At 50.4% G+C, this 15,004-nt stretch overlaps 1 protein-coding gene across 3 annotated transcripts in view; it reads left to right on the top strand.

The window, feature by feature from the left end:
* The window catches only part of Kremen1 (kringle containing transmembrane protein 1), a 47,106-nt gene extending 37,775 nt beyond the window's left edge, over positions 1-9,331 (top strand). The window contains exons 5-8 of one of the 3 annotated variants that reach the window (XM_048784946.1): positions 4,036-4,368; positions 5,166-5,327; positions 6,602-6,686; positions 9,021-9,331. In XM_048784946.1, coding sequence (XP_048640903.1) covers positions 4,036-4,368; positions 5,166-5,327; positions 6,602-6,686; positions 9,021-9,189 — 749 coding nt within the window. In that variant the 3' untranslated portion in view covers positions 9,190-9,331. Of the gene's footprint in view, positions 1-4,035; positions 4,369-5,165; positions 5,376-6,601; positions 6,687-9,020 lie in introns of all 3 variants that reach the window. The other 2 variants (XM_015500145.2, XM_048784945.1) reach the window with 2 other exon arrangements.
* Positions 9,332-15,004: the final 5,673 nt, after the last annotated feature.

Below are 15,004 nucleotides of genomic sequence, written 5' to 3'. Positions count from 1 at the left end.
TATATATATATATATATTTAATTGCAGTTGGGCACAATACCTTTTTATTTATTTATTTTTATGTGGTACTGAGGATCAAACCCAGGGCCTCGCATGTGCTAGGTGAGCACTTTTTGTCACTAAGCCACAACCTCAGCCCCCAAATGATGGACTTTTGATCAATTCAATGTTTACTTTTTATAGACATTTTAATTCGTTTAGTGTTTTTTTTCCCCAGTTCTGGGGATTAAACCCAGGACCTTGCATATACTAGATGAGCTCTGTACTGCTGAGCACATCCCGGGCCCCCATTTAACCCATTTTCATTGAGCTCCAGCTATATGTCAGATAAAGTTATATTTTTTGTGGTATAATACCTTTACTAGAGGTATCAAATAGAGACAGTATGTCTTAAAGTGAGCCATTTAGCAAGTATCACCTTTCACATATATGAAATATATATTACAAATAGTAATTATTTTCATTAAATTAATTCATTTTAGTGCATATTTGTGTACCAGTATTAACTACCTTGTTACAAGGAGTGTTGGCTGTGTGCTAGACTTGAATCTGAGTGTGTTTTTTTTTATATTTTGTGTTATTAAATTGTCCCAACAAACCTGTTGATAAGAAAAGTAGAATCAAAATATTAAGTAAATTACTTAAGCTAATGAATGCCAGAGCCAAGATTCAGACTGTTTTTAGTCACTAGAATCCCTTTTATTAACAGTAATAAAATAGATCATAATAACTGATCCATTTTCATGCTTTAAAAATATGTGAACAGGCCAGGCGTGGTGTACACCTGTCATCCCAACCAGGGCAATTTAGCAAGACTCTATATCAAAAATAATAAGAGAAAGGGGCTGGGGACATTTCTGGTTTAAAAAAAAAAAATTTTTCCAGGTGTTCTGGTTATTTTCAGAGTGGCCTCTCAGCTCTGCAAAAGCTGCCCATCTCAGACTGCATCTACCCACGGACTGAGAAGGGTTGACTATATCAAATGACCAACATTAGTTTATGTGTGTGTGTGTGTGTGTGTGTGGTCATTTGATACAGTCACATAGATGCTTTTTGTTTTGTTTTTTACTTTGTTTACCTTCTGTGTTTCATTTTGAATAATTTCTATTGATACCTATCTTCAAATTTATTCTTTCCCTAGCTTTGTCTAGTTTGCTGATGAGCCCATCAAAGGAATGCTTCATTTCTGATATTGTTTTACTTCTACCATTTATATTTGCCTCTTTTTTGTAGTTTCCATATCTCTGCCGAAATTTCCAGTTTGTTCTATTTTTTCACTAGATACTAACCGCATCCATCGTGTAGTCTCTGGGTCTGACAGTTCTAGCATTGGGGTCATTAGCAAGTCTGGTTCTGTGGTTGGTTTTAACTCTATTTTTTTTTTTGCGGGGGTGCAGTGTGGTGCTGAGGATTGAACTTGGGGGCACTTGGCCACAGAGCCCCATCCCCAGCCCTATTTTGTGTTTTATTTAGAGTCAGGGTCTCGCTGAGTTGCTTAGTGCCTTGCTTTTGCTGAGGCTGGCTCAGCCTCCCACTCTGCTGGGATTACAGGTGTGCGCCCTGGCCCCGCTGGCTTTCTCTCTTAACAGTGAGTCTTATCCACCCCTCTCTATGACGCTAAGGGCAGTAGCCTTTTCACCTGGGCTGGCCTGCTTAGTGTGCCAATTAAGCCAAACTGCCAGCAGTGGTGCCAGGCTTGCGTTTTGTTGTTCTTGTCATTACCCTTAATGTACACGAAGCTTCAGAGTCCTCTGGTGCTGGCTGCTGCTATTACCTGTGCTTAGTGTGGAGCCTGAGGTGCCAGTGGGTTTGCTCAGTGTGCTTTTCCCATCGTCAGCACTGAGCAGTCCCCTCTGTGTCACAGAGGGGCTCTTTCTCCACTTTCTTTTCCTTCCTCAGAGGTGACTCTGGTGCTTATAACTTGGTGCTGTGCTCTTGGGGGAGGTCAGAGGAGCTTCCTAGTCTCCCTGCCCCATCCTCAGGACATGATACTGGGCTGCAGGAGGGAGGCCTTTTCAGTGTTCCCGCACACCTGTTCTCTCCCTGGACGCCAAACACTGTCTTGGTTTGTGGTGGACCTTGGGAAGTTTCCCGCCTGTCCCCAGGAGTGGCAGACCTCTGCTTTGCTGGATCCTGAGCCCAAGAGGCTCAAGGCAACCAGAGGCTAATGCCTTTGCTTCTGCTTTCCCTAGAGCAGTGGATTCTTTGCCTGGTTATTTGGCAAGAGGAAGGAGGGGTTTTGCATCTACCCTTCTCCAGTGAGCCAGGAGCAGGAGGGCTTGCTGCCCTCCCCAGCATCGGAAGGCCTTTGCTTCCTTTGAGAGGAGGGTAAAGGATGCAAGTACTGTTTCATGCTTGTCTCTCAGTGGCAGCCTGTCACCTCCTGTACACCTTTGCCACCAAGGGGCACGCTGACTTGCTGCCTGATCCCAGTCACTCCTCACAGCATTTGATGGAGGCCTGTGCAGAAGAGCTTGCAACGGAATGTGTCTGGGGCTCACGGCTGCCCTCAACTGAAAGGGAAACCCATATTAAGAATTTGTTAAAATTCGGGCCTGGGGATTTAGCTCAGTGTTGGAGCACTTGAGTAGCACATGTGAGGCACTGGGTTCAAGCCTCAGCACCACATAAAAACAAACAAAATAAAGATATTGTGTCCATCTGCAACTAATATATACATACTTTTTTTTTTTTTTTTAAAGAATTTGGTAAGGGCTGGGGTTGTGGCTCAGTGGTAGAGCACTTGCCTGGCATGAGTGAAGCACTGGGTTTGATTCTCAGCACTGCATATAAATAAATAAATAAAGGTCTATTGACAACTTAAATATATGTATTCATATAAAATTTAAAAAAAAAAGAATTTGTTAAGGGATGGGGTTGTAGCTCAGTGGTAGAGTGCTAGCCTAGCATGTGTGAGGCACTGGGTTCGATCCTCGGCACCACATAACAATAAATTAATTAAAGGTATTGTGTCCATCTACAACTAAAAAAAAAATGTCTTAAAATAAAAGAATTTGTTAAAATTCTGGCTGCTTTCTTCTTACTTGCTTCTGTGGAGGTCACCTCTTCCTCCCATATTCTGTCACAGATGAAACCATTTGTGTGGCCGGACTCTTGGAAGAGCTTCTTGCTTTTTAGAGTTATAGGATGAGAAATCAATGTATTCTTTTCTTTTTTTCCATGCTTCAGATTGGATCCAGGGCCTCACAAGCTAGGAGATACATCCCTAGCCCTGGCAGCATATTCTTGTTTCTCTTTGTGCCCCACAGGGACACAGAACTTTCCTAAAGCCTGCTTTCTAACTCCTCAGCCCCCTGCTGCCCCGCAAGGCCTTCATTTCCAAGGTCTTGTTTACACTTCACCATGTAACATAGCAAGTGGTTGCGTCTCCTTCCTAGAGCCTGCCAATAAAAAACAGGCGCCCAGGGAAATCAGATGTGCCCAGTCAGAGCAATGAGAATCTAGGATTCCCCCAGGCAGAAAGTCATTTCTTGTGCCAGTTTCCTGCTTGAGAAATAAGTGTGGACCCCTACTGTGCTGCCCCTCTGGGGTATCAGGGACACCAAGCAGCTGTGGAGCCCTTCCTTTTCTAGGACTTCACCTCAAGTGCCTCCCCTGCCAAGAGATCCCCGTGTTTCCGCATGTCCTCGAGCCATCCTGGGGTGCAGGAGCAGGTGCTTTCCCCAGCCTGGACCTGAGAGAAGGGAGGAGCCTGGAAGGGAAGGGTGGGATCACGTGGCCCTGCCAGTCCCGCACCCAGACTCTGTGACTCCAGCACAGCCCAACTGCTGTGCCGTATGCTGGTGCTCAGGTCTCCTGGGCCAAAACAAAAAAGTCTCCACAGTCATTTGTTCAGGGTTTAAGTGATTCATTTTGTGATTTGATCCTGAAACCTGAGAAGGTCTGGCTTTAGAGATAAAACAGTCCCCAAATGGGTCACATTACTTAGGAAGAGTTCTGTTTGTGCCAGCTTTGGAGAGCGAGTCCTGTAGCCAAGACCCAGACCCAGGCCTGCTGTCTCCTTGTCTTCTGCAGCTCTGGTTGGCGCCTGCGGTGGGAACTATTCAGCCATGACATCCGTGGTCTATTCCCCGGATTTTCCCGACACTTACGCCACAGGACGAGTCTGCTACTGGACCATTCGGGTTCCGGGAGCCTCCCACATCCACTTCAACTTCACCTTATTTGACATCAGGGATTCTGCAGACATGGTAGAGCTGCTGGATGGCTACACCCACCACGTCCTGGTCCGTTTCAATGGAAGGAACCGCCCACCTTCGTCCTTTAATGTCTCTCTGGATTTTGTCATTTTATATTTCTTCTCCGATCGCATCAATCAGGCCCAGGGATTTGCTGTCTTATACCAAGGTGAGACTCCCTCAGCCTGTGTGCCTCAGGCTTGTTTTCCCACGAGGGTGACTTTCTAACCGAGTGGTTCTCGTCAGGTGGACAAGAGCTACTGACTCCACCCCAGATTATCCCAGCGCTACAAACGCTTCCCCCCCCATTGCACAACTTGATAATGTTTCAGTTTTGCATTTTAGTAGCTTTAATGACAGTTTTCGTGGAAGGGCTAAAAGAATAATGAAAAGAAAGAGCTGTGATTGGTAGAATTGAGAAACTTGTAAGAGGTCACTCGGTCCATCCTCCTGCCTCTAAACTTCCCAGCCAGTCCCAAAGACTGGTTGATCAGCTTTCTTCAAGCCCTTCTAAAGTGGAGATGCCCCCTGTGGCCCTCTGGTGTGAATATATGTATGCTAGATGTGACTCTTTACCAACACCTGAGAACATGGAAGGTGTGAACCCTCGTTGAGGTAGTGTGTGCAGCAGATGGCTGGGAAGAGGCCTCGCCTGCTGTGGGACAGTCGTGAGGAATAGGTGGGATTGGGGTCTAGAGAGAGGACGAAAGAGGATCTTCCAGGCAAAGGGAGACCTGGCTGCCAAACACAGGGTTGGGAAACAAGAAATCATCTAGATTCTTCCCTCTGCCTCTTGCAGGCCCACAGCCAGAGCCTCACGGTTTTGCCTTGGGACCAGCAGGACCAGTGGAAGGAACCCTACCCAGAGCAAAAGGCCTTCTCTTTATAACTAGGGCTTCCTCCTTCACCTTCTGCTTCCTGTTGTGTCCATCAGCTTTCCCCCCATAAGCCCTTTTGGTCTTCCAGCTGTCAAGGAAGAACTGCCACAAGAGAGACCCACTGTCACCCAGACGCTGGCCCAGGTGATCACTGAGCAGGCCAACCTCAGCGTCAGTGCTGCACGCTCGTCCAAAGTCCTCTACGTCATCACCACCAGCCCCAGCCACCTGCCGCAGACCGTCCCAGGTAGCAGTTCCTGGGCACCATCAGTAGGGGCTGGCAGCCACAGAGTTGAAGGTAGTGCTCTTGGCAGTTACAGAAACAAAAGAGCTCTTGGGTGTTTCTCATTAAGAGGCAGGTTGGGGTACAGCCTTTGTGACCTCTGCTTTGTCCTGGCCTTGGAGATAAATGTTCTCATTAGCAGTTCCTTTGTCCCTAGGAAAACTCACTCACTTCCAAAGATACAGTCTACGGGCCTTTTGTACATTGTGATTCCTTAGCTAATTGTGTCTAAATAAATCATAATCATAGATAATCATAGATTAATCTTTGTAGAGCCCCAGGTTGTAATTCCAATGGCATTTGCAAGAGCTTCATTCATTCATGCATTCCAAAGATCTACAGGGTCTGGGGATGTAGCTCAGCAGAAGAGCACATCCCCGGGTGTGGGGCCCTGGGTTCGATCCCTAGTACCAAAATAAAGGGATAAAGACACATGTGGGGCTTGGCGTGTAGCTCGTTGGTACAGCATGTGCTTAGCATGAACAAGGTCCTGGGTTCAATCCCTAACACCAGAAAAAAGCCAAAAGATAAATGAATGCTTCTGTGGGGGCCAGGCCCTGTCCTAGGAACTAGACTGTCCACTGAACCAAATAAATCCCTGCCGTCCTGTGGCCTCTGAGTGGGAAGAAAAAGACAAGAAGCAAAATTAAAAACCTGATCATGTTAAGAGCTGTGTCATGTAGGAGAGGGATGGAGTGGTCTTTAGTGCTTCAGCTAACTTGGCTGGGTGCGTACGTGCCTGGTCCCATTTTCTGCCACAGAACTAGCACCTATATGAGCTGCTAGAGCTGGAGAGGACTGTTGGTGCTGGCAGCCTAGAGGTTCTCACGTTTCTCTCCTGTGCCTGACAGGACCCACCATGGAAGGTCAGGGAGGAGGGCCTCTGCTATGCTCGTTCCTTGTCATTTGGTGGTGGATTTCATAGATCACATACCTCGTTGCCTGAACGAGAAAACTGAGGCTCAGAGACTTGATGTAACTCAGTGGCACAGTGACTCCTGTGGTAGAGACAGAAGGTACCCACCCTCTGACTCTGAGTCCAGTGTGCTTTGTATCATACCGAACAGGGCAAGGTACTGAGAAAGCTGGGGTCCATGCTCAGCCCAGTTTACAGCTGCCTGCTGCTGGCCCCCCCACCTGCCATGGGGGCTCCTTTTGGATCTGCACCCCCAAGCTGCAGACCTCCTTTGGACCTTGAAGTACAAACGTGTTCAGTGGACCCTTGTCTTTTGCACTTGTAGGATGGACAGTGTACGGCCTGGCGACCCTCCTCATCCTCACGGTCACAGCCATTGTTGCAAAGATACTTCTGCATGTCACGTTCAAGTGAGTACAAGAGAGTGCTGCCCGTTCCAGGAAGGGGAAGCCTCATAATGCCTTTTCTCCTGGGCTTCGTTTGTCTGGATGCAGTTGTCACTTCAGAACACAATTCCAAAGCCCTGAGTCCTAGATAACATAGGCAGCAGACATTCCTCCTCCTCCTCAGAGTGAAAAGTACAACTGGACAAATCTCACTAAGTAAGGTTTGAGGGATGGAGGGATCGAGTTTGCTCCTGTGTCCACAGGATACAGTTTCAGTGGCATTAACAGCAACAATTTCCATTTTTTGGCATGTGCTGGTTCCTTATAGTGATATTTATGCAAGATTAAAGATTCCTAGGAAATACCACACATACTTCCTGATGTCTCCTGGAAATTGGGAGACAATCTTAGGAAGACAATTCTAACGTTTTATTAACTATTTCTTTTTTGGGACTGGAGGTCCTTGGAGGATAGGCCCTGAGACTGAGATCTCCAGCTGCAGCAGTGCTGGCCATGATTACTTTAAAACAAATATTTGAGGGCTGGGGATGTGGCTCAAGCGGTAGCGCACTCACCTGGCATGTGCAGGGCGCTGGGTTCAATCCTTAGCATCATATAAAAATTTTTTAAAAAATAAAGATGTTGTGCCCACCGAAAACTAAAAAAATAAATATTAAAAAATTCTCTCTCTCTCTCTAAAAAAAAAATTATTTGAGAAGCTTGGAAGCATTATCCTTCAATTCTGACCAATTGGGGCAGAAAGTTTTTCTTCCCTTATTTTGCTGCTCAGGTTTAACAGTTCCACCTTCCAGGAAAGGGGCAATTGTGGGTGACATTGATGTTTGTGACTTACAGAGACGAGTTCTAATTTGTTCTAGGCCTTGATTACCTTCTTTTAGTTCCTAGTCCAGCTCTTCCCATTACAAGGTCTTCCTGAACATTGATGTCCAGTGAAAGCCCCCTTTTGGGGGACCTTCTCACTTGCCCTCTGCCACAGACTTTTTTTTTAATATTTTTTTTTAGTTATAGGTGGACACAATATCTTTATTTTATTTTTATGTGGTGCTGAGGGATTGAACCCAGTGTCTCACGTATGCTAGATAAGTGCTCTACCTCTGAGCCACAATCCCAGCCCTTTTTTTTTTTTTTCAAAGAATGATTTTTTTAGTTGTCAATGGGCCTTTATTTTACTTATTTATATGTGGTGCTGAGATTCAAACCCGGGCCTCACACATGCCAGACAAGCATTCTTCTGCTGAGCTACAACCACAGCCCATGCCACAGACTTTTTATACATTGAACACAGCCTCCTCTGTTGTATTGTAAAGGCCACCTTTGGTCACTCTGGGATGACCTTACCTAGACATCGTCACCAGAGACTTGACATTTTTCAGTAGAAATAATGACCTTATTGTTTACTAAGCTCACTCTCATCTCTTTTACACACACACACATACACAGAGTTGTCCTTCAAAATCCTTGGATGCTCAAATCCATTATATAAAACACAAGGTAGTTGAATATAACATGCACATTGCCCTATGTACTGTATGCGTATAATATCTAATGTAATATAAATGCTATGTAAATAGTTGTTACACTGCATTGTTTAGGAAATAAACAATGGGAAAATAAGGAAAAGCATCAGTACATCTTCAGAACAGTTTCTTTTTCCAACTATTTTCATGTGTAGTTGGTTGAATCCACAGTTGCAGAACCTGTGGGTTTGGAGGGCCAACTGTATACATAGGTTTTAAAGGTCAAAATTCACATATTCTGGGGAAGCCCCTCAGGCCTAGTTCTGTCTTGTGTCCCCTGCAGCAGCAAGAGAGCAGGATACTTCCTGTAGGGTCAGGTGTCTCATAGCGTGGCTGAGGCCCTGAAGTATGTACCTAAGTCCCCTCTGGTGTTGGAGACCTTCTCAGCTGCCCTGCCCAGTGACCTTGGGGACTGACATCTGGAGTGTGCTGGGGCTGGAGCTGGAGCTGAGGGAGGATACTGCTTCAGGCAGGGGAGTTTTGCTCTTGCCCTGTTTTAGCATTTGGGACAGAGTTCTTCAATTTAAAAAGAATAATCTGAAAATTCATACTCTCCCAGGCTACCCTTTTCCAGATTTGAAGAACTCTGCCAGTCAGAAAGTCTCTTATTGTGCTGAGAAGGACTCTTCCCTGCTGTCCGCCGGCTGCATTTCATCCACACAGTAGTCCTTCAGATATTTAAAGCTGGCCCTTAGGTCCTTCCTGGAACCTCAACCCACTGTGCATCCCATTTCTTAGGACAGGTGTCTCATGAGATGGCAGATTGTTTGGGGGCTCTCTTCTGATCTACTTGAACTTTGTGGGGTTTTTTGTTTGACAGATCCCACCGTGTTCCTGCTTCAGGGGACCTCAGGGATTGCCATCAACCAGGGACTTCAGGGGAAATCTGGAGCATTTTTTATAAACCTTCTACTTCAATTTCCATCTTTAAGAAGAAGCTCAAGGGTCAGAGTCAACAAGATGACCGCAATCCCCTTGTGAGTGACTAAAACCGCATTTCCCAGAACTCGAGGTCCCTCTTGGGGCTCAAGGTTGTCGGGGTCGACCTCCCCTGTGGTTCTCTGACCGACTCTTCCCTGCCTCCCCTCCACCTCAGCCTTTTGGGGGTACCCTTCAACACATTGAGAAGGGGCACCAAGCTGCAGGGTGAGCCTAGCCCACTTGCTCCTGCTTCACCAGCTGCACTTAGGAGAGAGACTCAAGGGCTCAGGGCCAGGCCCTCCCTGCGCGTCTCTCTCTGGTCTAGCAACTGGGGGTGTCAGGACCGGGCTGAGATGACAGAGATGGCCACGCTGACACTGGGCTCAGGTTCATTCTAGATGACTGTTGGGTGATGGGTAGGTTTAGCATATGTTGAGTTTTTCTTGCTTCTTTATTTTGTCCACACACAGATCAGTTTCCCCTGGTCTTCACAGTTTGGCACAGGACCAGACTGGGAGAATTCTCAGGTTCTTTTGAGGGCTGGCCTGGCACGTACAAGCGTGGACTCCTGGGCATTAGCACCTGCCAAAATGTAAAGGGAGTCGGTGCTCCATACTGGCGCTGGAGCTTTGCTCTCTGGGTGCTAGGCTAGGGTGGCCTGGGAAGGCCTGAGAGAGGGTCTAGGACCCCCATTCATGTCTTCCACACACAGGCTTCTCTCTAGAGGTTTTCCAATAGCTCACTGACCTATAAAACGTCCACTCATTCTCACGCCTCAGACTCTGATGGGAGCGTCCTGGGCACTCAGTACTTATGGATTGGATTTGTCCGCCTGGCTCCCCAGCCGCCCTGGGTCCTGTGGAACCCACTCCAGGACATTTTCTCCGCTCTCAGCCAACTCTCAGTTCAGAACAGGGAGTATAAAGACTGGCCCAGCCTCTGGGCAGCGTTGAGTGAGACCTGGGCTGACAGTGCCTGCTGCAGTGTCTCTCATTGTGAAAGAAGGTTAAATAGATATATACCCTGAGGGCTGTGTGCTCTGCCCCTTCTTATGGGGACTGAGAGGCCTCAGGAGTGACTCTGTGGGGCAGAAGAAGGTTCTCATCCCTGGCAACAGGCCACCTTGTCCCTCACACAGGGAGGCAACTGCAGAGACTGGTGAGGGGAAGGGAAAGTTTGGGACTGGAGGTCCTTGGAGGATAGGCCCCGAGACTGAGATCTCCAGCTGTAGCAGCGCTGGCCGTGAGAGAAGGCATCTTCAGAGGTCCCCACTATCCGGAAGCTGGCTTTGCCCACAGCAGCTAGAAGAGTAGCCTGTGCCCTGAAGGGCCGTTTCAAGAGTATGGCTGTCCTGTGGGCACTCGGTCTGAGTGCTTGCTGTGCTTCTGGCTTCCTGGGTGCCCTCCTGGGCACTGTGCCTACCTCCCCCACATCCCCAGGCCACTGCCTGCTCTGGCTGTCCTGGGATTCCAGCAGCCCATTGAACCCGGCTGCTCCTGGGAGGATGGAAGGTTGAATGGGGCCAGCTGAGAAGTGTCTGCAGGGAGGGAGGACATTCGGCAGTGCCAGGCCGGGGGTGCTCAGAACCAGCAGGTGGGGCAGTAAGAGGGAAGTGGGCAGTGTGTCCACAGGCAGGCAGGGTGCTACCCCAGCAGCCAAGATGCAGTGTGCTGAGAGCCCCGCGCCGCTCGCGGCCGTCTCTGCTGTCTGGAGGAAGGGCGACTACGCCAGAGCAGCTGTCCGCAGGCCCCTGGGCCTAGAGACAGGCCTTCACAGCGAGTATCACTGGAAATAGACTGCCCGGCCTCTCTCCTCCAGGCTATTCATGGCTTTTGTGGAATCTCCTGTCAAACACAAGCGCCAGGTGTGTGCGCTCACCCAGGGCCCCGTGCTGTGAACAGACCCGCGCACAGCATGACGGGAATGTGGAGCCCAGGAAGCGCTCTCCTGGCCAGAGGCACTTCTAACTGCCCCAGCTAATGCTGGTCACTGGGCTTGGCCTCCTGGAAGCCGCCCCCCCCATCTGCCTCCTCACCCTCCACATCTCAGGATGCCAGGCCCTAGCTAGCACGTTATCTGAGCTGTGGCCCCAGCAGCCTCTCTCTAGAGACCCCAGGAAGGGCAGCAGTGCCCCGGGCGCCTCCTCCTGGTGGCCTGAAACAGCCCGTACCTCCAGATCCCCTTCCTCTCCAGGGAGCAGCCCTAGAAACCCAGCGGCACCTCACCATAGCTTGGGGGCAGGGCTGTGAACCGTCCCAGGCCAAAGCTCCATAAACATCTGACTGTGGCCTTAGAACTTGTCAGCAGCATTCCCCAGAAGGCCCCTAGAAGGCCCCTAGAGCCACGCAAACACCCAGGAAGTAAATGACCCCAGAGGAGGTGAGGTGGGCGTCCAGGAGCATGCACTGTGGGAGGAAGTGAAATGCCTTGAGAAGTGCCTGGAGCTGAGAGGAGAGTTAGGAAGTGACTGGAAAAGGGCGACCCTGAGGCTCGTCCGACGTCACAGCGGAAGGCTCTGAAAGAGGCAGGGTTGTGCCCTGAAAGCACAGGAGGGGACAGAGCGTCGGCCTGTGAGCCTTCCTCAGCCCTGGGCACTGCTGGCACCCAAGGCTGCCTTCTCAACATGTGCACCCACAGAGGGCCCTCGCTAGCCAAGCCTTCCACCTCCTGGGTGACTGCACCTCAGCCCTCTGGGGACCAGCTGCCTGGTGTTCAGCAGTGTCTCACAGTGTCCTTTGCCCTGGGAGAAGGCAGCAGGAGGCACAGGGTGCACTCTGTTCTTCCCCATCTGTTCAGTCACTTGCAAAGCAGAGAATAAACAGGAGTGAACCCCCTGCCTGTGTCCATGTGGGCGAGGACTGGTGAGGCCTCTTGGGCATGAGTAAGGTGACCTGGCGTGTGCTGTCTTCTTCAGTGTGGATTCTGGCTCCAGACTCCAGTCAGCCCCGAGTCCACAGAGATCAAAGCACTTGCAAGTACAGCTGTCCTGGCCCTCAGGTTGAACCCCATGGCGTGCCTGGGCCCCGAGCCAGCCTCACACCCATTGTCGGCCCAGGCAGGAGTCTGCCTGACCCCACTCAGGATCCAGATTCAGCCGCTGGGCAGACACCAGGGCACGCAGCATTGCCTGACCGCCACAGGCACCGTGCACTTAGTCTTCACCAAGCACTTAGCAGAGATGGCCTCCAAGACCCGACCTTCCTGTCAGCTGAGGCCAGGCCAGGTCTCCCCAGTGACCACCCCGCCTCCATATCCTGGCACCTGGCTCTCCTTGGGTCCCGGTCTCCTGGGGGGGAGTTGGCCCTCTGCTTTGTTACTGCCTGGGTTCCGCCTTTCCATTGTTTCCTCTGTGTCTTTGTTTACCCTCCTCACTGTCTACCTCCTAGCCAGGTCTCAGCTTAGCTGCCCTGGTTTGGGGTGTTTTCCAAACCTCCAGCCACAGAGGCTCCCCTCAGACTGGACAGCTGGGGAGACAGGGCTTCCCCTCTGCCCGCAGGCCCCTGGCGCCACCGCCCGGGCTCCTGTCTCCGCAGCTGGAGCTGAGCACTGGCTGGACAGAGAGGGCAGGCAGAGGCGGCTCCTGCTTCACAGGGGAGGTCCCTAGGTGCACCTGGAGGCCCTCCTGCCTGCGCAGGAACACCCCGGGTTCTCACTGCACCAAGACCCTCCATATCCAAACTCACCCCCAGCAGGGACTTTGACTTTGGATGACAAGGCTTTATTTGTAAATATTCTCTTAATATGCAACTTTGAGAACAAAATAGAAACATCATGTATTTTAAAATATAAAATGAAGTGTGACGCACTGTATACAATTTAATATATATTTTTAGGATTTTGTTATTTAAGAAAATGGAATGTAATGGTACTTAACTTTTACAAAAGAGAGAAAAAATGTTATTTTTACTGTCTGAAGAAAATAAATATTCTCATGGTTGTAGAAACAGTGGTGGGCCCTGGGCTGTCATTTCTCTGGGTGCTCCTCCAGATGACCCACAGGAAGGTGTGACTGTGGGATTCTCAACTCTTCTCGGTCGACAGTCCGCCCCGTTGGCTGGCTCTCTCCTGGTGCTGTCTTGATTTCCTCTGGTCTTGTCACAGCTTTGACTACTGTTGATCTTCAGCCAGGAGGGTCTGAAAGGCAGGACGTCCAGATGGCTGCACCACCCCAGGGGTTAGGGAGGAGCACCAAGCTCTGACCAGCGGCCGGGACCTCAGCGCACACGGCCACCCTCAGTTGGACCCTATTTGCTAATGTCAGTAGGAGCGCCAGGCTCTCCCGTGAGGTGCCATCGTATCCAGACACTCCTTTATAGCAGGCACGTTGTCCCGATTTTGCTGATGAGGGAGCAGACGAGTGACACAGCGAGGGACAGTGGCTGAAAGCGCAGCCTTGGAGGGTGCCTGCGGGGTCATGTCCTCCCTCCATCAGATGGAGGCCAGTGAGATCAAAACAGGAGGGCACTGAGGGCTCGAGTGCAGGAGCTACATCAGGTTCCCAAGGTAGAGATTTCCTCCTTGCCTTTTGGAAAACCAGACGGGGTAGGACGGGGGCGAGGAGGCCGATCGGGGGTCTCGAGGGTACACAGGCCCCTGAGAGCAACAGAGAGAGAGAGGTGGGCCGCACCAGGCCAGGGCCTCAAGGCTCAGGCCCACGCCCCACTCACCACTGAAGGTGTGACCCTGACCAGTAACCTGCCAGGTGTGCCTTCCCTGGGAGCCGCCGGGTGATCCCCAGACTTGCAGTCTGACCACCAGTCCACTGGTGGCAGGGGCTGCCTGCCGTCATCTCCAGCAGCGAGTGTGCACACGACACTATGCAGAGCCCCACCGCTGCCTCCTTCATTGACACAGGTGTGTCTGTCACTCAGGCAAACACTGTGTCAGCCAGAGATGCATCGAGGTGCGGAGAGGTGTGTGGCAGGGGTGTAGGTGCAAGCCAGTCATTCCCAGATGCTTCTCCACAAGGGGCATCGCCTTGGCTTGGCGTTTGTACCCTTCCTTCACCATTGTCCTCCCATTAGATTGTGGGACAACTCCTGTCCCAGCCCTGACACTGCTGCTGCCCTGCAGTGTGACGGCACCTTTAAAGACAGCTTCGCCTGACTGTTTATCTTCTCTGAACTTTCCTTCTCTTCCCAGAAGCTCTTTCCTTCCATGAAGGAAAATATTTTTCATGGCAGGAAATGGCTGGTGGAAAACAAATGGGGTGGCCTCGCTGGTGAGTTTCTTAGAGACACATCGGGCAGCAACAAAAAAATAAATAAACGAGACCAGAATGTGCAACTGTCCTGCCTGAGAGCCCCATTAGATCATGGGACCACAGGGCCTGGAAGAGACTCCTAGACCCATTTGAGTGGACTCTGGGGACACTGATCTTAACTTCACGTTGCCACCACCCTGGGGACCAACGGGGCAGCACCAGCTTCGTCCTTTGTCAGACAGTCGAAGACGCTCCATCCTGTGCAGAGGAAAAGGGCTGGACAAAGGTAACATTGCTTTGAGCTTGGAGGTCACATGACCATCTCTTCTCCCCACTAGGCCTGTGAAACTGCAGACAGCCTCCGAGACTCAGAACTGGGGAGCTTTTGTTTAACCCCACAGGGGATTGTTTTTGCTCAGCCGAAAGGGACACTTTGGAGATAGACTATTTCGACCTCAAGAAGCAACAACATCTGTCTGTAGCTGGTCTCCAGCTGTTGTCTGGAGCCACCAGGCCCCACTGAATGGACCTATGCCCGGCCACTGGGGGCAGGCAGTGCCAGGTTGGGCTGGATGTGGACCAGCCTGTGTTCAGGAGGTCCATCTCTATGACAACCCCACTGCAGGGATGTCCTGCGCCCTCTCCGTGGTGGTGGCTGAACCCGTGAGCTCTGGGCACCT

This window comes from Marmota marmota, unplaced genomic scaffold (assembly GCF_001458135.2).
Source record: "Marmota marmota marmota unplaced genomic scaffold, marMar, whole genome shotgun sequence".
In the NCBI taxonomy this organism is placed as follows: Eukaryota; Metazoa; Chordata; class Mammalia; order Rodentia; family Sciuridae; genus Marmota; species Marmota marmota.
Note: the sequence above shows the minus strand (reverse complement) of the source record. Positions and strands in the feature narration are given on the sequence as shown.